The sequence below is a fragment of the Chiroxiphia lanceolata genome, chromosome 2, assembly GCF_009829145.1.
Source record: "Chiroxiphia lanceolata isolate bChiLan1 chromosome 2, bChiLan1.pri, whole genome shotgun sequence".
In the NCBI taxonomy this organism is placed as follows: domain Eukaryota; kingdom Metazoa; phylum Chordata; class Aves; order Passeriformes; family Pipridae; genus Chiroxiphia; species Chiroxiphia lanceolata.
Window position 1 is genome coordinate 35,247,365 of NC_045638.1, and position 27,076 is coordinate 35,274,440.

The 27,076-nt window shown below is 37.6% G+C and overlaps 1 protein-coding gene across 1 annotated transcript; it reads right to left on the bottom strand.

The window, feature by feature from the left end:
• Nucleotides 1-1,865: 1,865 nt before the first annotated feature.
• LOC116783047 (interleukin-5 receptor subunit alpha-like) lies at nucleotides 1,866-22,160 on the bottom strand. The gene is made up of 11 exons (XM_032680274.1): nucleotides 22,070-22,160; nucleotides 18,094-18,293; nucleotides 17,594-17,748; nucleotides 17,311-17,458; nucleotides 16,635-16,743; nucleotides 16,361-16,548; nucleotides 13,070-13,206; nucleotides 9,530-9,674; nucleotides 5,786-5,873; nucleotides 4,552-4,639; nucleotides 1,866-2,148 (listed from the first exon to the last, which is right to left on the bottom strand). Exons 2-11 carry the CDS (start codon nucleotides 18,194-18,196, stop codon nucleotides 2,026-2,028), a joined length of 1,284 nt encoding a protein of 427 aa, XP_032536165.1. The 5' UTR covers nucleotides 18,197-18,293; nucleotides 22,070-22,160; the 3' UTR covers nucleotides 1,866-2,025.
• Between the last annotated feature and the right edge of the window lie 4,916 nt (nucleotides 22,161-27,076).

The following is a 27,076-nucleotide window of genomic DNA, read 5'->3' on the forward strand; positions in this document are numbered from 1 at the left end:
CTATTTCCAGGCAAAATAATAGAGTTACTTTAGTCTGTATGTTCTCTGTCTTATTTTAAATTCTGGCACTGGTTTTGGGCTTCAAGCTCTGCAAGCCAAAACTATATATATGTATATAAAATATATGTATATAAAATATATTTTAAGGAACAACATAGTATTCACTGTGGCCTGATTTCACTCTATAAAATCTGGGTTCCAGATGTGAGTGGCCAATATGTGGTACTTCTCTACCCCACTTAGGTCACTTGCGTTCTGGTTGTTTTATTTTATTAATTCTATATCCTCACCAAAAAAGGAATCTGTAAGTTCATGATGCTTTCTAAATACCTCCTGTAGTGATTTTTATCTGAAAGTAATAATTCTTTCCTGTCTTCTTGAGAAAATATGTCTGAACCATGTCCAATGGGATAAATTTCATTGTCTACCCACAGAGATAGTGTCTGACCATCCAAGAGAAAAATGAGTATGTTGATTGAGGGTTTTCCCATCTGCACGCAAGACAGAGAAGGAGACATTACAGGAGTTATCTTTCTAAAACTTGATTCAATACCTGATAACTACCATTCACCTTCTCCTTGATGATTTGTGTGGGCATCAGATTGACAGGTAAGGAGGGAAGAGCACTGATGTTTATAGGTAAGGATACCCTTACCTTCTGTAAAAGCGCAGTGCTAGAGGAAATACAACACCACCTACCAAAGCTGATTGGTTTTTGCTGAAGTCATGAACATGATCTTATAACAAACAAAGTCATTGGTAGTTCTTTTGCTGTTTGGACATTTCTAGCCTGGGCTTTTCAGATATCACGAATCATTCTTAGTAATAAAGGAGAAATAGTGCAGTCATCTCCCTTGTGATGAGAGAGAATTTTTACCAGAAAAAAACACATTCAGGGGAATCAAGGCTCTGCACAGAAGTGTATCTTATGAAATGAATGTTTCGAAAGCACAAACAAAAGTTTTATTTTGTTCTCTACAATAATATAAAATATTTAATTTCAAGGTAATAAATTATTTCCTTCAACCAATATTATTCTGAAATGGAGAAATATTACCAGTAATGAAAGCAAGTAATTTTTAGGTATGTTCCAAACCTTCCAGAAAATTATGTCCACCATTGGTTTGTATTTCCCAACTACAAAATAAAAATGTCTTCCTTGAAAAATCAATTCCTTCTCTTCTAGTCAAATAAACACTGTTCCAACTAAGAGTTAAAATAATCTGCCCTGGTTCTGTACCTGAAAATGAACCGACATGTCTCATTGCCTCATGGAAACAGTAGGAAAAATTTCATTAGGAGGACAGTGAAAAATAAATAGCAATAGTTAGTCAGTTCTGAACTTTAAGTTCTCTGAGTTAAACTTATTTGAACAATTACAATACAGCAGAAAACTTTGGGTTTTTTACCTCCTATAAAGTTTTCTTCTTTTGCTAACTGCAAAGGAATAAGTCCACAACATTAAAATACTATGTCTTCACACAGATCTCTTCATTCTGGTTGATGGCTGCTTAAACAATGCAGGGACTCAGAAAGTGAATTTTTTTTTGAACTCTAGAGAACACTTATGAGATTCTGCTGCTGTTTCCAGAAACATTTACTGCTTCCACCATTTCTCATGACCACTTCAGTCAGAACTTGAATAGCTAGGAAAAGATTTGTATAAACAGCCAGTCTTCAAAAGTATTGATATTTTAGACAGTACTAGGAAGCTACCGCAACATTATGAAACAGTAACTCTAATTTCATTTTAACTCAAGTGGACTTCAAAATTAGATCATATTGTTTGATATACTGTAATTTTACTGAGCTGAAGATCAGTTGTTGTTAGAGATAAACTGCAAGATACTGCTTTTTGTTTGTGGTTTAAAGCTCATTTTAAGAGTTGCACAATATCATGAGCACAAAACACTTCAAGTTATTGGCTCAGACAAATTCCCATGTCAGTTGTTCTTAGATCCATTAGGTTATTGTTCACCTCACAGAAAGGTATTCTTGCATGCAGATAAAAAAGGTGTATCATCTCTATAGGTCTTCTAATCCAGAGTCCTTCAAACATTTCTGTTGTTCAATGTTCTCATCTCTATTCTTTTTTGGAATTCCCACAGTAACCTCTGAGTGCATCTCCATTTGCACTGACATATGTTGCTGTTGGATAAAAATTACATAATACACAACATTTGCATTCAATGGTACCACCAATTCTAAATATTGTTACAAGCACACTACCTATTTGATGTATCTGGAAGCAGTACAGGTTACTTACTCTGTCACAACTGGAATACAGAGATCATATGAGTTACTCTCTCAATCTACAAGTTGCTCACAGGTAAATTTACTTAGTTTTCTAAGCCCTAATTTTGTTGCTTGACACCCTCCAGGATGATGTTACTATGTACCTAAGGTTTATGTCAAAATCACAATCTAGCCTTCAGGGGTTATATTTATTTTTTGGATAAAAGAGATTATCTCAGCACCATTCTCCACAGTTGTCCTAAGACTTCCAGTGTGTCCTTTGTTAGTTCAGGTGTCAGCAATATTTGAGATACTGATATGTTCCATATGTTTTATTTAATTTATCTTTCCTAGAAGTGCCATCAACAGTCACTTGAGTCACAAGATCAGTGTCATCTCAGTCACTTGTTGCAATCATCTAGAAAGTAATGATACAGCTATAATGAGGTCTGCCTGTCAAGGATTTATTCAGTGTTTGTAACAGTTTGGGGACAGAAATCACTTCTTTGTCTGTCAGTGATATTAAATATAGTTTTTGTGGTGATCATTGATCGTGGTAGTTTTTTATTTATATATTGAGTACTAAGACCCTTAATAGCAGTGCATGAAGTTCAAGCATTGAGGGATATATAGAATATAAGCTTGATGGTGATGATTTTGTTTTTACATTCTACCAGCCCGTATGTGTTGGCCAAAATGGGTATTATAGCTAATTTGCACACCATTACTGGTAAAAAGGACGAGAAGGATTTTTGCACAGGAAGCGTGATAAATATGGCACATTTGTGTTGAATTGGGTCAAATTATTTTGACCAGAAGTGTCACAGCAATTACTCTGAATCTTGAAAATAAGATAAATAGGAGATTTGGCTTCAGGCTAGTTCTGTAGCTCTTGAGCTTTTCTGAGAAGATGACTACAGAGAAGAAGAGGAGCACAGTCTGCTTTTGGAAGCCAGCCCAAGTCTTGGGGAATGAACTTCAGGTGCAAGTCAAAACACTTCAATCTTGTAATTTGTAATATGATTTATAGCATATGACTATATAACATATATTGTTTTTCCAATAAATTCGTTTTGAGAAAGTAAAATTAAAAAAAAAATGATGCCTTTTACCTCACAATTCGAATTATGATTTGTGGATTGAGATGATCTGTGGTTTCTGTCAGAGTTTGCAATCATGTAGATATATTATACTAAAAACCAAACCACAGTATTACATGGCATACATTTTTCCCTTGGGGAAGAAGTGGCATGACATCTCACATTGGCCATTGCAAGTTACACTGCTGAATGGGCTACTAGGAGATATTTTGATATTGCAGTGTAAGTACAATAATACAGTAGGATACAGTAAAATTAATAGAAATCCTGCAGAGGCTCTGAAAAAATATTTTGATCATATAGAGCAGAGAAGATCCTCATTACAGTTTCCTATTTCAATGATGTTTTCCCCCCAAAAAACATAGTTTCAGCACACCTGTGTCTTCTCATCATATGTTGCAGGAGAACGAGGTAAGAGGCCATCTTACCATGCCTCCTAGAGCACAGTTCACTGTGTAGCTTCTAGGGAGTTCAGGGATCTAAACTACTACCTGACTGACATATTTTTTTCCTGTAATTCACACAGTGACAGACAGCAATAAGAAACAATGAATTGTGAGAGCCAAGGAGCTCCATTAACGACAGTCACAAAAAATATTGCAAATATTTTGTTTCCATTTTGCCCAGTTGACTTTGCCATCAGATAAGCAAATATCTGAACTTACAGCACATCAGCTCTTCCAAAGTACACACCTCTGTCCATGTCTTTGTCGTGCAGCAGGTGCACAGCTGGAGTAGGTTATATTGCACGCATTATGGACCCTCCTCTTATTTACAATAAGAATATGCACGATTATTACAACATAGCCAATGACTTGCAGATCTCCACAAAAAAATTCCCTTTGATAACAGGCCTACATGCTTAGACATCTAATATCCCATAACTGACTATTTTCAGGGAGTCAGGGTGATCACTCCTTCCAACTCAGCGTATTCTGTGATTCTGTAAAATGTTGGTCCATTGAGTGAGAAAGCACTTTTAGGTGCACCAGGCATTAAAGTCCCCTGGGGATTTTCTCTATTCTGTCTACTGAGATAATTGTCCTATAATCTCCACAAGTTTTCTGTTCTCTTCTGGCTTCACTACAAATATTCTGCACACTTTTTCCCAGTCTTTCTTTAAAATTACATGCTGATCCAAATGTAATGTACCATTCCGATGGTAAGTAATATCATGAGTGTTGATGTAGTGAGATAAAAAAGACAGACACATTACCTGGTGAAGAGTCTCATCTGTTAACCAAGTTTTGATATTATCTGAAGGATGTGGAACAGGCATAGTTATAACTTCCAGGCAACTATACCTACAAGACAGTGATACAGGCACATGACTTGTTGTCTACAGGAACAGATCAGTCAATAATGCTTTGTAATATATATTCCAATTAGACAGGCATCTACCACTTCTAAAGCCATTTCATCATTTTTTTGTTTCACTGCAGACATTTCTCTCAACACTTTCCCTAGCTCTTCTTCAGCCTGTCTGTTTCTTAGCCTGCCAGAGTTTTAAGAGAACTGATGGATATACACAGTCATATGATTTCCAAGCAAAGTGAGAACTTGTGGCATGCTACTACGTCTGTAGCTTAAAAAGTCACCCCTATATGTGCTCTTCATAATTAAAAATTGATAATTTCTTTTATGTGAATCAGAATAATATTTAATCATTAATTAAATAATCAATTTATTTTTAACAAGGGTTCCATTTACATACTGCATTACCTTCGAAATATTTAGGTATCTTGAGTTATCTTCTTATCCTGAACAAGTTTATTTTTCAATTAAAGAAAGCCTTCAGTGCCTTGTCAATAGGAAAGCTATGTAGCCAGGCAGAAAAGTAGTGACATGGAGATAGCTGGCTGCCTTAACTGTTGGTGGGTGTAGGACCACTACTATTACTTTGCTGTACTAATAGTAATCATACAGCAAAGCAAATTCTTTCCATCATCCTGACTTCCTTTTTTTATTTATTTCTTGTAAACTGTCCAGCTTAGAGTAAAAAACTGCTTTCATTACACCCATGGATTATGAAATGAAATTGGACAACGTGACAAGTGCAGTTCAACTTTGGCATGATTAACATTGGTGGTCTTAAACACAGAATCTGCAAAAGGATGGGGTAAAGTCACACTGAGGATAGAGAGGCAGCAGTGAGAGTAAGATTAAAATATGGCACTTATTGTGGCAAAAAGACATCTGAGAGTAGGGTGGGAGACTGGAGCTGCAGGGGACTGCAGCGGGAGCTGTGAGATAAGAATTATAAGGCTCACCAAGTCATAACACCTGGCACTCCTTTGTTAGAAAATAGTCAGAAATGCACAATTAACTGCTTCTTGCAAACATAATTTATCTGAGAAGATCTGTTTGACTTTTATCCATTGTATGGTTTCCCCACATCCTGATGTCCCTTCCACCAGAAATTTATACAACCTTCCAGAAATGCACACTACCTTCTACATGCATACATCAGCAAACCTCCAAGGAAAATCAGAAGACAAAATAATGTGATGCTTAGCAGCAGGACATTCACTGTCTTTTCTTAAAAAAAGAAGAGAGTAAAGTAATGTTAATAATATGGCAGTGGCTAAGGTAGTTCATAAATGGGTGAACTATAAATAGTTGGATGACTCATAAATATTGTACTATTCCTAAACTGTCACAGATTTAAAGAAACATTTCCTGGAGACTTTTTAGGGGAAAGGGGTTCCTGACTTCAGCGCTGTTCCTTCCTTCTCCTTTTAGCCCTCGGCCTTGATCCAGCACTTTCTCTTGCTTCATTCATCTCCCGTAGTCCCCATCCCCATTTTTCCTGAAACTCTGCTCTCATATGCTGGGCATGACCTGTCATGCTGCTGGATACTTCCATCCAGCCTTGATTCCTCTGGATATCAACCCCTCTGTCTGTCTGCTGTCGGCACTCATGCTGCTGCTCCAATTGCCCTTGGATTCCTGCTGTTGCCACCTCCCATCTCCACACGCTGTGAGTCCCCTGCTGCTACTTCCTCACCCCTTCACAGCTGTAACTGACTTAAGGAAAAATGAAAATAAAAGCATTTTGTTAAACAAAATATTCTCTTTGATTCAAGAAACAACATTTGGTTTCTATTATACTTACCTTTTTTAAACCTGCTTGGCATAGTCCTAAAGAAATGGGAGCAATACATCTTTATACTGTTCATCAGATACTACGGCTCTGTACCTTGCATTTCTTCCTCCAAAATACCCCAAATACCAAAATACAAATGTCTTTGGTTGACTCAAAAGTGTATTTCTTGCAAATTTTATTTTTTGTTTAATATCTAGTCTTAGAACTACAACTAGTTTGGATTGGTTTGAATGAAACACTTTGAAGAAAGACAGACAGGAGCAGCTCTTAAAATGCTAATAGCCTGAGGCCAGTTAAACAGTGGGTTTAGGATCAATCTAGATCAAAATCAAAGAACAAAAGAATGGAACTTAAGTTCTGAGTTTGAGCCCATCTGTAGTTTAAACCAAGTATGTTACAGATTTCCACAAATTTTATATGAAACCAAGAAAAGACTCAAAAACTTGTGGGCAGAACTGTGTATAGGAATAAGCTTATTTCACTCTTGCCTTTGGAGCTGAGGGCTCAGAAAACTTATTCTGAACAATCTCTGGACTCTGTAGAAGAAATTCTTTTGTTTGAAGTAATTGCTCTGCATCATTCTGCTCACCACTATTGCAGACACACACAGGAGAAGAGGAAACTTTGGTCTTAGCAGCGGCTGAACCACAAAGAGGTTTGCTCCTCCTGCTTTCCTACTTCACGCATTTTGTAAAACAGCAAGAAAAAGAAGCACATATATTCATTTTATGATGGGGTTTTTTAAGATGCAAATGCTTAAACTTTGTCACAAATAACAGTACTTTGAAACCAAAACAAGTGGCTTGGTTTGCAAAAATGCAGAACACCTCTGAATTACTATTAACTTCAAAGCAATCTATGAATGCTCATCAACTCCAAAAATTAGACCAATTATTTAAAGTTTTTACATATGAATAAAGCTGATCCAACACTTCTTTTTTTAGCAGAAAGTTTCTATAGTAAACATCTCAGTTCAGTTTAAATTGAGAGGGTTTTTTTGAGGGCATATGCTAATTCCAATGGAGAATGAATGTGTTCCCCATGAGAAAATTAACAAATTCTTTTCATGTCAAAGGAACATTTCAGAACAAATATTTTAGTTATGTTTTGAATTATGTTATTTCATTTTGATGTTTCAGCTTTTTTTTAAATGGAGGCTGAAATGCCTTTTTAAAATATATTCTTAAAGAAATGTAACACATTTCCTAGATGAAACACTGAAATGTCATGGAGAAGCAAAGAAAAAGCAGGTCATGACATGCTTCTTCAAGACTCAGCAGAAACAGATCCTGCAACACCAGAAAAATTGACACATTTTAAAATAAAAATATTAAATGGATGTTTTTCCTTTCAGGTTACTCCACATAATATCCACTTATACATGTTCTGAATTAGAAGCAGACAAAATAATTTCAACAGAATACAAAGTAAAATGGACAGAAAGAGGTTTGCCTGAGCACATGACCCTTCAATGCAATACATTGACAGATTCTTTTTATGAAAGCCACCAATCCTGCCTGAGTAGGAAGAAGGGAAATTGCTGCATCACATGAAATTGTGCAGTATGCTCCAGGGTTAATCATCCTGCTGCACTGAACACATGCAGATATTACAGCTTATGTGCAATGGTGGTCTTGTCCACAAGAAGCTTTCCTGAAGTGGAGGAAACATGCAGTGATTGTTGAACCTCAACAACAGCTGTATTAAAAGCTGGGAAAGCAATGGTGATGAAAACATTTGAAAGAGAGTTGCTGAGAGCAAGGTTTGGCAGGCTGCAACCAGAACAGGTGACTTCCTAACTCCATTTCCTTCTTCTGGTGAGAGGCTGGCAGGGGGTAAGTAAATCTACATTCCTCAATCCAGAAAACCCTTCTGATTTCCCCTGTCTACACAGCAGATGTGTTTGGCCTTACACCAGGCAGACAGACCAGGCACACCCCTCTAGGCCATGCTGTGGTCCCAGGCTCACTCTGTCTTCAGTGAGAAGAAAGGAGAACCTCCCAAGGGCAACTCAAGATGCTGATGTCCTTGTCTTCTTAACCACAGTGAACACGAAGAACAATTAGGTTTCTCTCTCCTGCTATCTCACTAGTGAAATGCTTTTGAAATGAAATTAGTGATTCCAACACACGAAGGTTTCAGCAGATCAATGGGATATAGCAGGGCATCTGATAGACTAGGCAGCCAACATCAAGTAAACCCCATAACTGAATTTGCATTCAATCTATTGCAAAAATAATAATATCTAGCTTTGTATTTCCTGTCTTCAGGTAAATATGTACTTGAAGTTCAATAGGTCAAAAAGACATATTCCAAATACACAGGCTATTGCATTAAAGGAAGATAATAGCATTGTACCTTTTTTTTTTTATGTTAATACACAGACACAACTTTCTCTCTATAAATATAGCATCACACAATTATGCTACTTCCCCTTTACCTAAACAGACATCAGGAAACTTCTGTTTGTGGAAGCATTTTTCTCATCACAGAAAGCACAAGTACACCAATGTTAAAATCTAGTCATAGGAGGTGAAGGAAAAGTATTACAAGGCTCTTGTTTACTTGTGAGCTGAAGGGGCCAGAGAACATATATTTAAATATTCCTACCTCTGTCAGATAAGAAATTATTCCCCCAATGTAATAAAAGAAATCTTACTTAGTCCTTAAAGACTATGTGATTTGATGAATGTTATGACTTTCGTGGATTTCTTGGTTTCAACAGTTGAAAGCATTTTTAGAGATGTTTGGGCTGTCCTTTGCAGGGCAGTCCTGAGGGTGCTGGGACCTTGTCAGCTGCTGACCATAATTTTTTCTATGGGCTGTCAAGAGTCAGGTGTAGTTTAACTCAGGAGAAAAGCCCTGTGCTAAACTGCCTCAGGACCAGGGAAGTAGAACTCAGACTAAAGACTCTCCTTCCCTACGGCAGAGCTGGGTGAGCCTGGTGCACGCCATGGACCCCTAGGTACTGTTAAGGCCCAATAACACAACCTGAAGAAGAATAAAGGCAGTAATGAGGTAAATATGTCAAATGGTAATAATATAGCTCATAGTAAGGGTTATGAATAGTAAGTACATGGTAACTTACCACCATGAATAACCACTGGTTCACTCCATTCACTCCAGATCTTGTTTCTTATGCATATCTCTTTCTTTGCCCTCACTTGTGCTGCACATTTTTTTGCTGGCTTATGAAATGGATACTTATAGTTCTCTTCAGTGACATTTACAATCTACCAAGATAGGTTTAGGGGGTTATTTTGGATGATTTCGTATTGCAGTTCATACAGATATAAATCTAGAGATGTCAAATACTATTATTTGCATTTCTAACCGGAAGGAAGAGATTTTCAAAACAAGTTCTTATGTCCAGACAAATCTGACTCTTGTCTGATGTGTTAGAGCTGAAAATGAAGAGAAACTGGAACTGATAAGATAGAAGTAGGTATCATTTATAGTAGGACAGTAAGAATTTGAAAACACTGATTCCCTTTTAATTTTTATGACATCACATGTAGAACAAACACAATAACTATGAAACTGCAAGTTTTACGATTTTGATGTAGGTAGTGTGCTATACTTTCTTCTCTGGTAGAATAAAATCTTGCATTTTTCAGCTGAAAGATGCTCACTATTTTTGTAACTATCCTGAAACATCCTTAATTGTGCCTATAAAAGAAAGAACACTACTTCAAAAGATCAAGTCCAAACATGGAGTGGCAGAGTTTAAAGCAGAGGGATCTCTAAATTATCAATCACTTTTGAAAACTGAAGTAAACTTCTGTAAATAAACAATGCTAAGAATTTAAGAAGGAATAAAAAAAAGAAAGCAGGAGAGGAAACTTTTGCTTATAAAAATTTAAAGTGATGTTAGAAAGTTGCAAAGAAATAGAAAATATGAGTCTCAGACACAGTGAGGCACAGAAACTTTGCTTCTTTGTTGTTAGGAAAGCATGATCTCCTGTTCTCCTCATACTGACTGATGTGGTGTGGATTTCACCCTGTGTACCATGCCACTTCTTTCTCTTCTCTTTAAGACTTTCCCAGATCTGCTGCTTATTTATTTTTTGTGGTGTCCAAAGCACAAGACGAAACTTAAGGTGAAACTCAGTAGCTGGAAGGGCAAATTAGTCACAACCTACATCTTACATGTGACATGCAAGTTATATATACTTGAATAGTATTTGACCTTTGCCTAAGAACATGGAATGATTGACTCAGTTTGTGGTTCTCTGCAATCCACAGACCATTTTGTCTTCTGCATTGCTGTCTATATTTTAATTCCTTATTTTGTATTGGCACGTTTGACCTGTACTTCCTAATCACAGAATTTTCCTTATTACTGAATTTTGGCTTGTTAATTTCAGACTTACCCAGCATTGTAGATTCTAATCTTGTTTCCCATGATACTTACCAAGCCTTCCTAGTTTCCAGACACCTGCAAACTTAACTCCAATCTGCATCACAGTATTATTATTTCTGCTTGTAAGTATTCAGTAAGTCATGTCTTCAGGTATTCAGAATAAATAAATATAGACTTGTATATTTTAATCAATATGCTCTTACGTGTTCTTCAACAAATATCTACAAGCCTGCTTACAGATTCCCTAATACCTCAACACATTAAGTCTCTGTGGTTAAGTGGCATTAACACATTAAGTGGTAGTGATTAAGACCTTGGTTTGGTCAGGATACAGAATATAAAGCTTACTCCATTCTTCTCCCTCCTGTGTCTCCTGTAACACTACACCAGTTTTCTTCTTTAACTTTGTCACCCCAGCCCCAGGCATTTTGTACTCCTTGGCTAGGTAATTACCATTTTAATCATTACTAACTGATTATCCTCAAATCTACCTTAAAGCCCCTCACACTTGGTTGGTGCCCTTGTATGTCTTTTTTTGTTATTGCTGTGGCTACCTCTCTTCTGTCTCATGTGCCCCTGTGATTTTCCACTTCTGTAGGTGATTATTCACTTCTGTGCCTCAATGATTTTTCTTCACTTTCCTCTCCTATGTTTATATCCTGCAGATGTGTGCAAAGGAGAGGAGCAAGAGAGAGAAAAGGAAAATAAAAGCAGTATATTCCATCTAAGTAAGGCTACTGGACTATTTTTTGTATGTGAGATTTCCTTCCAGAGAGTGGGAGGTGTTAGGAAACTGGAAACAGGGGCTGCGGTGGCCATGTGAACACTGCGGATTGCAGGATCCCCCTGCTCACCTCGGGCACATCCCAGCCCTGCAGTGGAAGGGGACCCCTTACTCCCACCCCTCTCTGCTTCCACCTCCCTTGCTCTGAGTCTGGAAACAGAAAGTAAATCAGTGTGCATGGGCAGGGAGTCAGAACAGCTCCAGCATACTGCTGAACAGAATACCAGGGATCTAGCATGAACCACCCTCGCTCCCTCTGCTCTTTGCGTTTCACAGTTAGGAGCTTTGTGAGTAGACAGGGACAAGCCCCTGGAAGTCTCTGCCAGGGGTTTTGAAGTATTAGGCTTGGGAGTGGTTTAGGGAATTATGATTATTTGCAGAGGTGGACACCTATCTGTCTGCTGGAAAACCCTGAAGGGAACTGGGAAGATATGGCATGTCCATGCCAGACCCAAGCTCTTTTTCTGGATGCTTCCAGCCCTGTTCTGGAAGCTGATTAGCAGTATCAACACTGCATCTGAATTAATAACCCCTACTGTAATTTATGACTATAACTTTATGTGATCATTAATGTCTACTCATTGCACTTCTTTCTACTTTGTCAAACAAAAAGTGGATACACGTTGATTTAGTCATGGATTCTTTCAGGGTGTAATTGTCTTTTAAATGTTTACCACCAGCTTAGATAAGGCTTTTATTGTTACAGTACTGTGCACTGACTGAGGTGTGTGTTAGATGAAATTTAGGTTCTTAAACAAAACCAGCTTCAAGGACAGTTTGAATAAAATCATCAAATATTCAGAAAATTCACATTCCAACACATATCTGAATTTCATACTTAACGATATTCTGCATTAAGTGTGTTGCTTTCTAATCTTTGGGAGTTCAAATAAAAATATGCATGAAAACTTTTCTACTTTCATTTCCAGATAATTTCAAAATGCCATTGAGTCATTTAGTCACCATATGGCATTACCTAAACTACAACACTGCTCTATTTCTTACTGCTAGATTAAAAGATGTTGTTACAATATCATGAAAGATTTTTAAATAGATACAATGTATCCAAAAAGAGGACTAATCCTTTTCGTGATGCATTTAGAAATAACAAAAATAACCTGTGAGGGTTTTTTTCTTTAAAAATATGACCAAAGTAACTGCTAAACCTTTCTTTTTATCAATACTCCTTTTTCTATAACAAAAAAGTCAGTACAATCTATGTGATAGTAATGTGGAAGTCAAATTCAAGATGAGAAGAAAAAATCATCCAATCCACTTCAATGCAAGCTTGGCTCTGAAAGATTTTATAAAATATGCTGGTTTTCCTTTTTTTAGCAGAAAGACAATTTGGATTAATTATTAAAGACCTTGGGATATCTTTAAAGATTGTTTGACATTAATCCCTGTTAAATTCAAGGGATGCCTAATTTTTATGGAAGTTATGTTATACATACTAAGTGTATTACCAAAAAACTTACTACCTTAAGATCTGTTATTTTCACTTGATACAAAAAGCACTTGTTATTTGCAGAACCAATAGTGGGTGGCGGTTTCCAGTGAATTTTAATACTTCTGTTTTCAAGGGAAACTGAGACGTTGTTTGGTGGGTTCAGCTTCTCTGAAAAATAGAGCACAAAGAGACCTTCTGTGCCTCATGCTCTTTCACATATTTATGCTGATGGAAAACAAATGCAGTATGTTGCTCCTGTGTAAAATACGCAGCTAAGTATTTTGGGGTTTGCCACACCCAGAGGAGACATTCAGTGAGTGACACAGGGAGCTGGGTTTTTTCAGGGAAGGTAGCAAGGGTGGGCAGGAGGAGCAGGGCCTCTCCAGAGTCTGTGTTGGTGTTGAAGAGACCTCCAGTCTGCTACAGGCTCCATACCAGGTAGGATACGTGTCTTGTGGGATACCCCAAATGTACCCACAAGCCTGGTAGTATTACTTCGAAAAAAATGGAATTTCATCTCTCACAGAGAGATTACTGAAGGGGCACTAGCACTTGGCAGGTGTCATAAAATCATAGAATGGTTTTTGCTTGGAAAAGACCTTAAAGATTATCTGCTTCCAGCCCCTCTGCCATGGGCATCACCACCTTCCACTAGACCACATTGCTCAAAGCCCCATCCACGCTGGCCCTGAACACTTCCAAGGATGGGGCATCCACAACTTCTCTGAACAACAAATGAGGTTTTCTACTGATGCTTAAGAAATATCTCTCTCTCTTTCTCTCTCCTGTAAATGAGCAGGCAAGCACTTGCTATGGAGGAAGTACAGGGTTGGAAGCAAGGGACATTTGGGTCCCTAGGATTTTAGCCTTGGATTTAGGTAAGCAAGTCTGCAGTTGTTTTTTTAGCAGGGCATGTGCTAGGGCACTGGTCCTCAGTGTGTGCTGGAGTACCCAAGCATCCTCAGTCCTCCGCAGCTGCTGCTGTATTGCTGCGAAGGGAAGAACTGAAGCTGGAGTTTTCTGAAAAAGCCCTCCCAGCAGAGGCAGAAGTGCATAGCAGGTGTCCGTAGACAGAGTCAGCGAGGTTTGGGGCAGACATGGCTGCCATGTGATGCCATGGAGAAAAAAACAGAGAGAGGCAGAGAGGGTGAGTGGCAGCGTGACTGGTCCAGGCAGCTGCTGTGCTTGCTCTAGCAGCCTTGAGGATAGGAGCGCATCATCCAGGGGATCATGAGCCATGAAAGGTGAAGACAGTAAGCAACAGGTTTTTTTGTTTGTTTGTTTTTTCATCTCTGAAGTACTATTCCCAGACCATCTCCCCCTTCTGTGAGAATACCAAGAGTAGGAAAAAAAATTTTTTCATCCTTTATCAGATGTTATCTGGAAATTTCTTTAGCCCACACACACACCGACAGACAGGACTCAGTTATTTTGGTGCTAGCTGCAGTACAGGGCACACATGGGTCCTGTTTTGTCAGACTATATATCATACTACTGGAAAGAAGCTTGAATTGTGGGGGCTGGTAACTAGCAGCAGGACAGTGGGCCTCCAGGACTGTACAAGGGCTAGGGTTAAGGCCAGATGGAGGCTTTCCTGTTGAAGAATCCCAGGAGAGTTTGGGTTGGGAGAGGTCTTTAAAGACCATCTAGTCCAATCCCCTGCACTGAGTGAAGACATCTGCAACTACATCAGGTTGCTCAGAGCTCCATCCAACCTAACGTTGAATTTTTCCAGGGATGGGGCATCTATCACCTCTCTGAGCAACCTGTTCCAGTATTTTACCGTATGTAAAAAACATCTTTCTTATATCTCATTAAATCAGTCCTCCTTCAGATTAAAACCATTACCCCTTGTCCCAGTGTAACAGGCACTGCTAAAGAAGGGGAACCCAGATACAAATGTCGCTTCCTCGTGTGTGTGACCGGAAGGATACACTCTTTCCTGAAGGGAAGGGACAGCCCTGACTTGCAATGGAGCCTTGCAAAAGTCCACTATTTATACAGTGAAAAACATCCCCTGCAAGCACACTCAGGTTTTGCTGTGCCCTGCCAAAGCTTGGCGGTGGGATCAGAGGCAAGGAGAGCTAACAGGGCTTCTGCCTGGAGCTGAGAAGTGAGCAGAAGCTGTTGGTTGAACCAGCTGTGACTGACGTGCAGCCCTCACGATGGCTAAAGTTCGGTGAGGTGGGAAGGGGAGAAGGGTAGGAAGGAAACACTGGCAGCCTGGCCTCCTCAAAGAGGAGGTGGTGGCTGCCCTGAGCAGGGGGAAGGAGACTGAGTGCATGGAGGGAGAAGCAGGGAACAGATAGCCTGATCTCTCCTATTTATCCTGCTGCTCATTCCTGCCCACCTTAGCCCTGTGGTCCCTGGGGAGACAGTCTAGAAATAGGCATCTTCCCAGTCTACTATGAAAACACCTAATACAGCCTTCCTGTGGATTACTTCCCCCTCTCACTTCCCCCCCCACACACACTTTTTTTGTCTTTTCAGGAAAATTTGAATTTCCTGAAGATGGTTTATTTTCCTAAAACAGAATATGCTGCTTATATCTAGCTCTGATTGCAGTGTAAAGCTCTAGGTAGAGCAAATAATTCTAATGTCTTAGAATAGAATAAATAAGAACTATCTCAGAATACATTTTGATAGTTTTGAATTATATTTTTTCTATCTCTTGAGTTATGATGGATTCCCATGTTGCAGGTCTGGAATGTTAATAATTTAAAAGTCATTTGAATCTGCAGTCTCTGCTAAAATTCAAGTGAATTTTTACCCATGAGATTAATTCAAACTTCCTAGAGAAGTAAGGAAAAATAATTTTATATGATCATTCAAAACTGTCAATAATTAAAAATAACTGCCAAGATATTTTTAACTTAAAAAATAAATAAAAGTGCTACTAATGTTTGAGAACATTCATATTCTTAAATTCAGGTTATAAATGAGACTTGTGACAGACTGCTTATGCTATTTCTTTTTTAATCATGCATCCTCAGCACTATAAAAATAAGGAAAAGGATAAGAAAGATAAGAATTAGTGAAAAGAAGGGCATAATGCTGTTAAATATAATTTTCTCATACTGGCTTATCTTTATTTTTAAATGACAATTAGAGATAAATGATGTTATTACATCAGAGAAAAACCCTCAAATTTTGAACCATAATCCATTTTGTTTCATCTTTATGTAAAATTCCCACATAGAGGAATGTCTAAATAGTTAGAATTAATACTCTGACTTTGTCACACTGCCCTATTTTCTTTTTATGCTTTCCATGAAATAATCAATAAATGAATTTTCCATAAGCGATAATAGACAATACTTACCTATTGTCTGAGGTGTAAAAGTTTTGTAATAAGACAGTTCTCTCAAATTATTTCTGAAATCTCTTGCTGTTATGTTTAAATTGATTTTCCTTGACGGTTGAAAATATATTTCCTTCATATGGCATCCAATATTTTTCTTTCTTGCATTTTTAATATATTGCTGGCATTCAAACAATTTTCCTACATGCCTGTGAGTAGGAAAATATGAGTTTTGTAAAACAAACACTTGGGTACAAAAATATACCTTCGTATTTATTTTGCTCAAGACACTTGCCTGTATGAAGAAAAGATCTGGATATCTTCAGGAGCTTCTGCTTTGATATTCCAAGTGCAATTGAAAAAGGAAATGTTGTATATGATGCATGAAAGATTCTGAATATAGACTGCAACAAAGAAAGGGGAAAAAGAAAGAATTATTTTTATTTTATATTGCCTTTCTAATAACAATATGAAGGTTTCCTTTACAAACTCATTATGTAGCCTTATTTCTAGAAGCATGAATAAGTTATTGGTAAGAACAAATAGATCTTTTGGCTTTTTAGACAATGACAACCAAGAAGCACTTCTGCTTCTATCACCAAAGCCTTACTAACACACTTTAAAAAAATGTCCAGAATAGAAGCTGAAAAGCTCTGATCTTTTAAGATTTCCTGAAACCATGTGATACAGAAGACAATCTTCATGAGACATGAGTTGATAAAGAAAATGAAGAGAATGGTTGGGTTTTTCTGCCACCTTGCTCAGCAAAGCTGGAGTTTTCTGAATCTGAACATGTCTAATAAAGGAAATAATTCTGCATGCTGGTGTTATGGGTCATATTCTTAACAAATCCATACCAAAAAAAGTAGCAGAAGATAATAATGGGCTTTCAGAAATTATATGTCTCCAAGTAAGACAGGACATTATCAAAAATGCTTGGATGTCTTAACAACACATAGGAAATAGCTGACCTGGAGGTGCCTCGTAAGTAAATTCTGACCAGTCACTCTCCTTAATTATGTCTTCTGTTTCTTTTGCAAAAAGCTGTGTCTTAACTTTAGCCTTAAAGCCAGACTGTAACTCAAGACGTATTATCTTCTTCTTTTCCTGCAGTCTTTCCTAAGAGGAGGAAGAAGAAATTGCATGAAGGTAGTGTGATACTAAGTTTTGAAGGGGAAATTATGCAAATTCATCTACTGAATGAAGCAATACATTATTTCACTTTAAACTATGTGTAATCACTGAAGAACTTACTTTCCTTTCCTGAGTGGAATTGAAGAACCTATAACTCAAAATATACTTCACAGTGTATTTCTCAGTTTCTTCTTTTGTCAGGTTATTGTTCCAGGACAAAATGACTCTTGAATCATGCTTGGTAATCCACAGAACATTATGTAGCCCAAGTGCATCTGCAATTACAATGGTATTACATAGAGAAAAAGAGGCCCACCCCTCTGTACACAAAGGATTTGGCTCTCAGCAAGGCTTGCACACCCAGTAGCTCTACCAGGACCTCTTACATGGAGTAGGTGATTTCTGAGCTTTGTTGAATATGGCTTTCAGCAGTAAGAATCATGTTTACCTACCTGCAGCTCTCAAAACTAGTTGATTCAGTTTTACCTGTCTTGGACACCTCTCCTAGCGCAGGTCCCCTTTTCTCTCTATGGGCTATAGAGAGTGCCTTGACAACAAGTTCAGATGAGATATCTGGGATGGCTAGTGTAGGATGAACTGTTACTTAATACTTTACTTACCCATTACTTTGCGTTGTCCACTTGCCAGACTAGTGGAAAACTCTGTCTTACACTGGTAAAAGCTTAATATCAGCATGACAGGAACAACTGTAACACGTGCCATAGCTAATGCTTTGGGCCACAGGTCTGAAGAATCTGAGACTCTTTAGTTCTGAGTTTGGTTGAAAAAGCAGTTATAACATGACATTTCCATTTTGCATCTGTGAAATAATATGACAGTGTCACATAACCACTTAAGAGATGTCTAAAGTATAAAAAGTAAATATGAAATGACATAGAAACATAGAATCATAAAATATGCTGAGTTGGAAGGGACGCATCAGGATCATCGAGTCCAACTCTTGAACCTGCACAGGACACCCCAAGAATCACACTATGAGCCTGAGAGCATTGTTGAAACACTTCTTGCATCAGACAGGTTTAGTGGTATGACCACTTCCCTGAGGAGCCTGTTCCAGGGCTCAACTACCCTTTGGGTGTAAAACCTTTTCCTGATATCCAACCTAAACCTCCTCTCACTCAGCTTCTTGATGTTTTCTCAAGTCCTGTCATTGGTTACGAGAGTGAAGAGATCAGTGTTTGCCCCTCAGCTTTCCCCCATGAGGATGTTTAACATATGTTTAAGAGGTCTTGTTGATTGGTGCCTTCTGTTCCCAGGGTGTTTGTATTCAAGCCCACTCTTTGACTGGGTGCCAAGGCCAAGGAGGACATGTGTGCCATACTGCACTGTTTTTGAATCACAGTACTGCTTAGATTGCAATATGACAGATACGGATACGACACTACTGATACTGAAAGCAGACAGTTTACGGAGGACTCACCTGACATAACTTTGACTAGATACAAACCCAGCAGCTCTATTTGTACGAGTTATCTAGCCTCTAGGGATTGTGGAGCAGCTGTCATTTCTAAGACTGTGATTCCTGTTAGTTGGTTCAGGAGGTTACGAACCATAAGGAGAGATGAATCCTGCCATTTGAAGAAGTGAGTATAAGCAAGAGTAGTTCAGGTGTTTGGTAAATTAGGGATGTGGTGAGCAAGTAGGTTCCAGACTGATCAAAGTTGGTTTCAGAAAGACAGCATTGTTGTTTCTCTGATGCATGAGGTTGCTTTAATGTAAAACAACTTCTGAGACCTTCTGAGTTCTCCACAGAATTCATGTGCCTCTGCGTTCAGAATCTTTCACTCAGTAACTGATTTGTCTTGGCTCTGATTGTTTTCAGTTTTAAATCCTCAGACACATTCTATCCAGGGATCAGCACCTGGAGCCATATCAAAAAGTTCACCAAGGACTAACAAGTGGCAGTGGTCATGTAGAGAAAAATGTGTGAATGTTCAGCACATTCAAAAAATCTGTAATGAGGTTTCCAGGAAAAAAAATACACATACACATGCATATATATAATGATTAATTTATAATGCTATTTTGGCACAATGCAGTGAAAAAGAGATCACTTAACGAGTGATGTCATTGTTTATGAAGTGCAGTGGAAAAAGTAATAACAGAAAGTTTTAAGGCAGAGTTTTCCCCATCTGGTTCATTCTGGGAGCGATCTCAGCTGTAGCACTACCAGCAACTATAGTATGCATGTCACAGCATGCACATGGCCAACAAAAAAGAGTAAATTCTCCTGCTTAGTGTACCTGGGTGAGAAACCAATTCAATTGTCTGGTGAGGGAAGGGGTGATCTGGGCCATGAATGGTGCTCCTTGAATGACATGGAGTGTGGCAAGACAAAAAGTTACAGAAAATATAAAATGAAAACAAGGAGCTTTCAAGAGTTTATTATTCAACATGTAGTGGCTCATCCCTTCCCATGAAATGAAGCAATCAAAAACAGTCCTATGAGCATGTATGTACATTATTTGAATTAGGAGAAAATGAAAAATAAGGATGGAAAACACTAAGCAAGTTAAAATATTTGTGGCTAATATTAATGTTACTTGTTTGGAAAACAAAAGTCAAAAGGGGATGTGGAACAGGAAAAGGAACAAAATAAATCTTACAGTAGCAACAACTTTTGGTGTTAGAAATAAAAATAGAAATAATCTGTGAGGCAACATAAATTAATTCATTTGGAGAGAGGACACACAGGAACAAAGAAAGATTTTTAAAGTAATTCTGAATAAACTTAGAAGAAAGTCAACCAACTAGAGTCAGAGAAAGACATTTCAGGTGAGACCATTGCTGTTCCCCAGACATGAGTTGGTTCAAGAAGTACCTTGTGTACAGGACTGAGAGGCACTTCTCCACTCAGTGTGCAATGAATTCTTGCACCTTCTCCCACAGGCGCTGTGATGGTGGACAGTGTCTGCAGGTCATGAATAGGACCAGGCAAATGCATGCAAATAGGTACCTGAAAAGCTCCTAAAAAATATCAGAGACAGATGTACCTTCTAACATCCCTAATTGAACAGCTCTTGATGATGGGGAAGTACTTGGAGAATGGACTGCAGGAGCCACCAGAATTGTGGATTATATCTGAGTAACATCCGATGCCACTGCTGTAGGTAGAATAGCAAAAGGGCAACTGGGCTGACTCCAAAGGGTATTTCTTATAGTTATTTAAAGTGAATTGCTTCACAGAAAAGGGTAAAGTGAAAGCACTGAAACATAAGAACACCCAAGATGGCCATGAGGGAACAAAAAGTTGTCCACACATAAAAAGATTTTAATTCACAATTTGTCAAAGAATACATATTTTCATTTATACCAGCATAGATGAGCTGAAAGACAGAACATTTCCTCTCAGACAATTGCAGACAGAGCTTTGGAGTCCTCATCCTCTGCTACAAAGAGCTTGGACTTAGTATATGGTGCTGAAATTCAGTCCATGAGTCCAATTCACTGCCTGACAATTTTTTTTAAAAAAGATTCTCTGGTTCTTTTGTCTCTGGAGAAATTCAGACTAGGCAAATGAACTTACAGACAGTCCAATTAATCTAATGGAATAGGAATTATTTTAACAATCTAAATCATCTAAAAAAATGATAAAGCAAAAAATTTAAAAAAATAACAAACCCAATTTAAAAACTTGCTTTCCAAGCAGTGCACTGTCCAAAATGCATTTTTAAACTTTTTTTTTAATTTAAAAAAGTACTATATATATTTTATTTTTTCTTTTGTTTATTCCCCTTCTTTCATTCTGAGCTTCAACCACAGTCAATACCTGTTGGTATTGTTGTAAAGCAGCAATGTCTGGTTTACAGCAGTGCATTGTTGGATTAAGAGAAAGTGAAGAGAATTAAGGGGAGTTGCCAGCCCATCCACCACTGCAGCTGCAGAGATCATAATTTTTTGTGAAAAGTCCACCTGGTGAGTTTGGGAAGTAGACAGTCAGAGCAAGAAAAATGAAAGTATCAGAAACAAGCTTCACAAAACTTAAGAGCTGTTACTTGGAGTGGAAGAAAAATAAACTCTTTAATTTTAAAAACTCAAGAGACCAGAGAGTTTGCTGAAGTGTAAATCCACATTGTTCATGTGTCTGAATAAGGTTATTTTTGAAAAGTTTGTACAGATGATTATTATATCTTCCTAAATAGAAAAGTTAATGATTTAAGAATTTAAGCTTTTACATACATATATTTTCTTTGGAAAAAAAACAGTAAAAGTGTCAAAAAACAATTTCAAATGCTCTTGTAAATAATGTTGTTCCTAAGTTGGAGACTAAGTTCAAACATTAAACAATGAAATCTTTTATTCATGGTTCTAATGCACAGTCTCAGATATAAGGGGAATCACTCAGACTGTTTGTTTGATTAATACTACCTAAAACTTATGCTTCATTTGAGGTTGTTGGTTCATATTTTTCAACACTCTCCACCCCTCCCATCCCATATTTGATAGTAGACAATGTAGAAATTGATCAATGAATGATGAAATGAGCAATGTAGGTCAAATAAATTTTAAATCTCTGGGTGGATGAAGAGTCAAAACAGGAGTACCATTTACTTTTTTTTTTTTTCCAAAACTTACCTTAATTTTAATGCTCGTTAGATCCTGTGTACCTATGCATCATTTGGGCTGAGAAGTAGGACAGATCAGCACTGGAGAATGTCTTGATTTTGGAGTATAATGAGAAATTGATTCAAAAGACTTCCCTTTTCACAACACACTGCCTCAGAAAAGCCCATTGCCAGGGCCACTTCCCACTGAGGGACTGAAGCACACCTCTGAATACACAAACACTAACTAGAACCTTACCCAAGTTCTTTGAAATACCTTGAAAGAGGCACACCTCTGCCTGACTAACTCAGAAGTCAGAGCTGTTCATATTTTTTCCTTTTTCTATAAAGAAGAGAAACGTTTCAAAACTTTTTACCTATTACAATGAGCTTTTATCTTTTAAGAAGAAGTCAAATTACAGAAGAAATAAAATCACACAGTTCAGATGTGGTTATGAAGTTAAAATCCCAGAAAGATCCTAGCCTACTTGTCATTGTTCTCCTGGTTTTTCAGTGGCTAATAGGCATCTTTCAGTGCACACTAAATTAAAACAAACAAACACAAACTAGACAGAAAACCAAAAGTCACAGAATTAATAAAGAAAAAGAATAAATAAATCTCACTTTTTGAACAGGTGTGACTTTAACTCTTTATATTTGAAGCTTTGCCCAGCCTAACCTCTGAAATTGTCCTTCTGCCTGGTTTGCCTTGTAAATGAAGTTAGTTTGCAGGTATAATGTGTCAAATTGCAAGTCATACCAGCAAGTTATGAATGTCATTCCGGGGGGATTTGACTGACTTGATAATAAGTGAGTTTGAAATCAACTTACCACTTTAATCTTACACAATTATACTTTGCATTCCAGCTTTCCACCTTAAGTGGGATTTGGAGGGGCAATAATGGATAAAAATTGTTCATTTTTTTTTCTGGTAATGTGGTTTGGAACAGATATACCTTTTTTTTCCACATTAAAAAGTTTATTCACTGAGAATCTGACCCCAGGTTTTGGTGCAAAAATTAACCTAAGGTGTCAAGAACAGATTATTTACTGTCTTTTCAAAAATTGCCAAATTAGGACAAAGTATAATCCTCTTACATGTCTCATTTCATAAGCACTGCTATAGAGGGCTGAAGAGATCAAGGATTATATTTTCTATCATTTACTATCTGGTTTGATCCTCTCCAGAGCACAGAAACTGGCTCTTCCGCTTTGCTTTTCCCCGTTTTTAGATACTGGGCACACAGCAGAGAAATGCTGACAAAGGAAGGATCCCATGCACCCCTCTTGCTTTGATGGCTTATTCAGTGAAGTGGTAGAGACTTAAAGATCTTCACTCGCATCCCAGGCAGAGGTTGTCACAGTTATGTATGGAAATATTCTTTCAGTAAGTATTCATGTTTTAAAAAGCACAAAAGAACAAACAAACAAACAAAAAATCCAACCAAAGAAATGTTATACAGAAGCTCAATAGAATGTTTCAGCTTATTAATATTAAAGCCTTAAAAATTACTTCTTTGTCTTTTGGGTGTCTCATTCTTTCAAAAAAGTATTTTTGGCTGTGATTTCTCCTATACATAGATTAAATAAACTAATCTTGACTTTAGATCGTAAAAGAATGTATTTAGGTTCATGTGGTTTTGGGGGGGGTTCTGTTAAAACTAAATAATACAATTATTCAAGGCAAGGCTAAACCAGCAACCTTTACCTCTAATATCTTGAATCCAATCGCTTCCTTGTTCTGGTGTTTATCAGAGATGATCTTAAGGCGGGGATGTACAAAACCACACTTTTCTAAGAATGAACTAGATAAAGGAAGGTAAATTCTTCTTGAGAACTTTGACTATACTTAGAAGTATGTTGTATTTAACTGAGAAGAGTGTGACTTGGAATCTCAAATCCAATGGTAATAGTGGCAAACCTGACCACAAGCCCAGTACTTAATTTTTAAAATGTAGAATACGTATTTTCCCATTGTGTCTTCTGCTTATTAGAAAAACATGTAAATTTTGTCTGGTTAAGGTGTGGTTTGTATATGGAATTGATGGTAACACATTAGCAATTGCAGTGTGTTTCTTCCTCTTTTCTTACACCAATAACACACTGCCATTGCTGACTTCAGAGAAAAGCAATTCTATACCTGGCTATATATTTTCTGGAGTTTTATAATCATGTAAAACAATTAAAGATTTTTATTTGATTTTTTAAAATTTTCCCACGTTGTTAATTTATTCAGAAAAGCAAGAATGGTAGGAATTCAATACTTGTTTCCATCCTTAATAGACACACACACTGAACTGAGTAATGGTTCCAGTCCATCAAAGTGGTGCGTTTGAACCACATGTGGATTTGGGCTAACCGAAACAGCATGACATAATTAAAAATATCCATAAAACCAGTGCACTCTGCAGTTACTCTACCCAGTGCCTGTGAAAAGGAATGACTACTAACACTCCATAAATCCCATGCTCTAAGCAATGCTTAGTACTTGACAGCCATTTCTTTTGCAGTCGTTTGAACCCTGTGTGGAGCTAGTTCCAATAAAGACCCATGCATATGACCCATAAAGGACATGGGTTTTCCCTTCCCACAGCCCCTTGCAGTCTAGTTTGTTGTGTTAACAGAGCTAGCGTTTGCAATAATGTTCTGAGGGAATTTCGGGTGCTCTTCAGTTTCAGCTCTGTTTATACCAAGAGAGGAAGAGGGGGAAATCTCATGTTTTGCTTTGCACCAATGTGAAAATGAAGTTTCAGAGATTTGGGCTGTTAATGAAATGTTTCACTGCAAAGGGGTAGTGAGGCAGGCTTGAAGGATAGCAGTAAGGTAAAGGAAGTGTTCTGGAAGTGATATGTGCTTGTTAGCAGAAGCTAACATCACAGTTTTCTACTGCTATGACTAAATTACCACAATTTGGGGCTTTTAATCCTGTTTTAAAATTGATCTCACATAATATTTCTGCTTCACATAATAGGCATGGCAGATATCCATGCAACCTTCTACTCTGCATCTGCAGTCTCAAAATGTAACATTCCTTTTGTTGTGAATTACTATTGTAACACTTTTCAAACTAGATGGATGGATATGTACATACATCAATACAAGACTTGACAGAGAAAGTAATTTCTTGGAGATGATGGTTTTTTGCTTTCCAAAACTTTTCAGCTACAGCAAATAGCCATCTCTTGACAGTGAAAGTCAACTTTAGATACAATGCCTCCGGTCTAATTTCTCCATTTTTTTCTACCTGTAAAGATTAATATCAATTACAGTCAAATCCTACTGGCAGCGATTTATGAGACAGCAATGTGAAGGTTTAGGGTACACTGTAGGGTGTACTGACTTGCATCAGGAGCTGGAATGAGCCCTATAAAAGAGTGCAATACTCTGTAGGTATGCTTGGTCTTGCCTAATAGGGACGAATCAGTGAAAGGTTTCAATTATAGTGTTGATAGTATTGTGATTACAAAACCATTAGACTAAAGCAGACCCATTTAACACCTGCCTTAGGATATGCACAACTTTTAATGAGGGAGAGAAGGAGGAGGGTGGGGGGGGGGTGAATGGAATAAAACAGAACCCTAATATTTTCTAAGTGAAGAATTGAAGCACAGAGAGATTATATAAGTTTTCCAAATCACACCAGAAATATCTGAAATAGCTAATTGCTACTATTCTGAAATTTTCATTTTAAACTTAACAAACTACATAGAAAACCTCAGAGCACTGGTCAGAAGCTGATGTCTCATTGTGCACACAAATTCCCTCTGAGGTGATGGTGAGGTTACTGATGAATCACAATAGTTGTGACAACAAACATCCTAAGAGACTAAGGCTTGAAAGAATGATTTATCTTTTAGCATGAAAACAATATTTATGCATCCTAATTATTTCTAGGAAGAGATCCTTCTCTTGTTTGAAGGTAACTGGTGAAACATAGCTTAACACAGAGAAAATTCCTAGACACTTAAGAGCATATATATCAACATCTAATTGTTAACTTATGCAACTATTCCTGATCAGATATTCAAGCACTGACAACAGAATACTTTATATATATACTTTATCAGCTAAAAACTCCTGGAATCAAATTGGAGACTAACAAACTGTTAGTCTAACAGACTCTTCACCTTTATTCATGCTTAGCTCTTAGAGCCAGTTCGATGGCTGTTGTGCTGCAAACAGCAACTGTGTTTGGTCAGAGGTGTGTGATGTGTCTGTTTCTGTATCGGAACTACTAAAAGATGTGTGTATCTCATTGTATATCTCAAGGAGGCAGAGACCTCAATGCCACATCTGTAATTATTCTCATAACTCAGCTTTCCAAGCTACCAGAATTAAACAGAGCTATTAAAGCACCACATTGATCTGTAGAGCATCTTCTCACTAGACCTGTACTCGCAGTACTTTAGCTACCTGGAGAGCACAGTGTATGGTCAGAGAAAGAGCAAACAAACCCTGAGGAGTCAAATGGGAAAAACCTTAAGATATATGCTCAGGTTTTTTCTCAGTCACAAGTCTTGGAACAGGATTAACCCTGTTTGTGTTTGCGCAGTCTAGAACTAGGATTCAGATACCTGAAAACTGACATATACAAAGAATTTTTTGTCCAGGTTTCCATTACAGCTAATGGAGATCCAGCTAAAGCAAGCAATCAACTAAAAAGAGAGGGAAGGGGAAAGGGGAGAGAGGAGACTCACCTCACCTTCAGCTAGACCCATACAATAAATCTGATAAACTACACTGCTTTGATTAAATCTCTGCTGATTAATTTCAGACCCCTAAAATTGTTACAAATTCAGTATCTGCTCCCTCTGTTTGGATGAAACCTTTGAAAATTAGCAAATTGGGAAAAAAAAGAATGCTAAAAAAACCCTTCTTTTCCACTCTATTCTTTTCATGGGGTACTGTTAATTTCTCTCCATCCTTCCTCTATAAAATTCATTTAAGAATGTCCCTCAGAATGGATCATTTTATTTTCCTTCCCAGTTGGTATGAAGAAAATATTACAGGCATTGTTATTTGTCACTGGTAAAAAAAG

Coding starts and splice junctions, on each gene's coding strand:
- LOC116783047 (XM_032680274.1), bottom strand. CDS start 18,196: ATGGCACGTGTTACAGTTGTTCCTGTCATGCTGATATTAAGCTTTTAC. Junction 17,459..17,593: donor ATTCCACTCAGGAAAGGAAA/GTAAGTTCTTCA, acceptor TCCTCCTCTTAG/GAAAGACTGCAGGAAAAGAA. Junction 16,549..16,634: donor CAGATCTTTTCTTCATACAG/GCAAGTGTCTTG, acceptor TCCTACTCACAG/GCATGTAGGAAAATTGTTTG.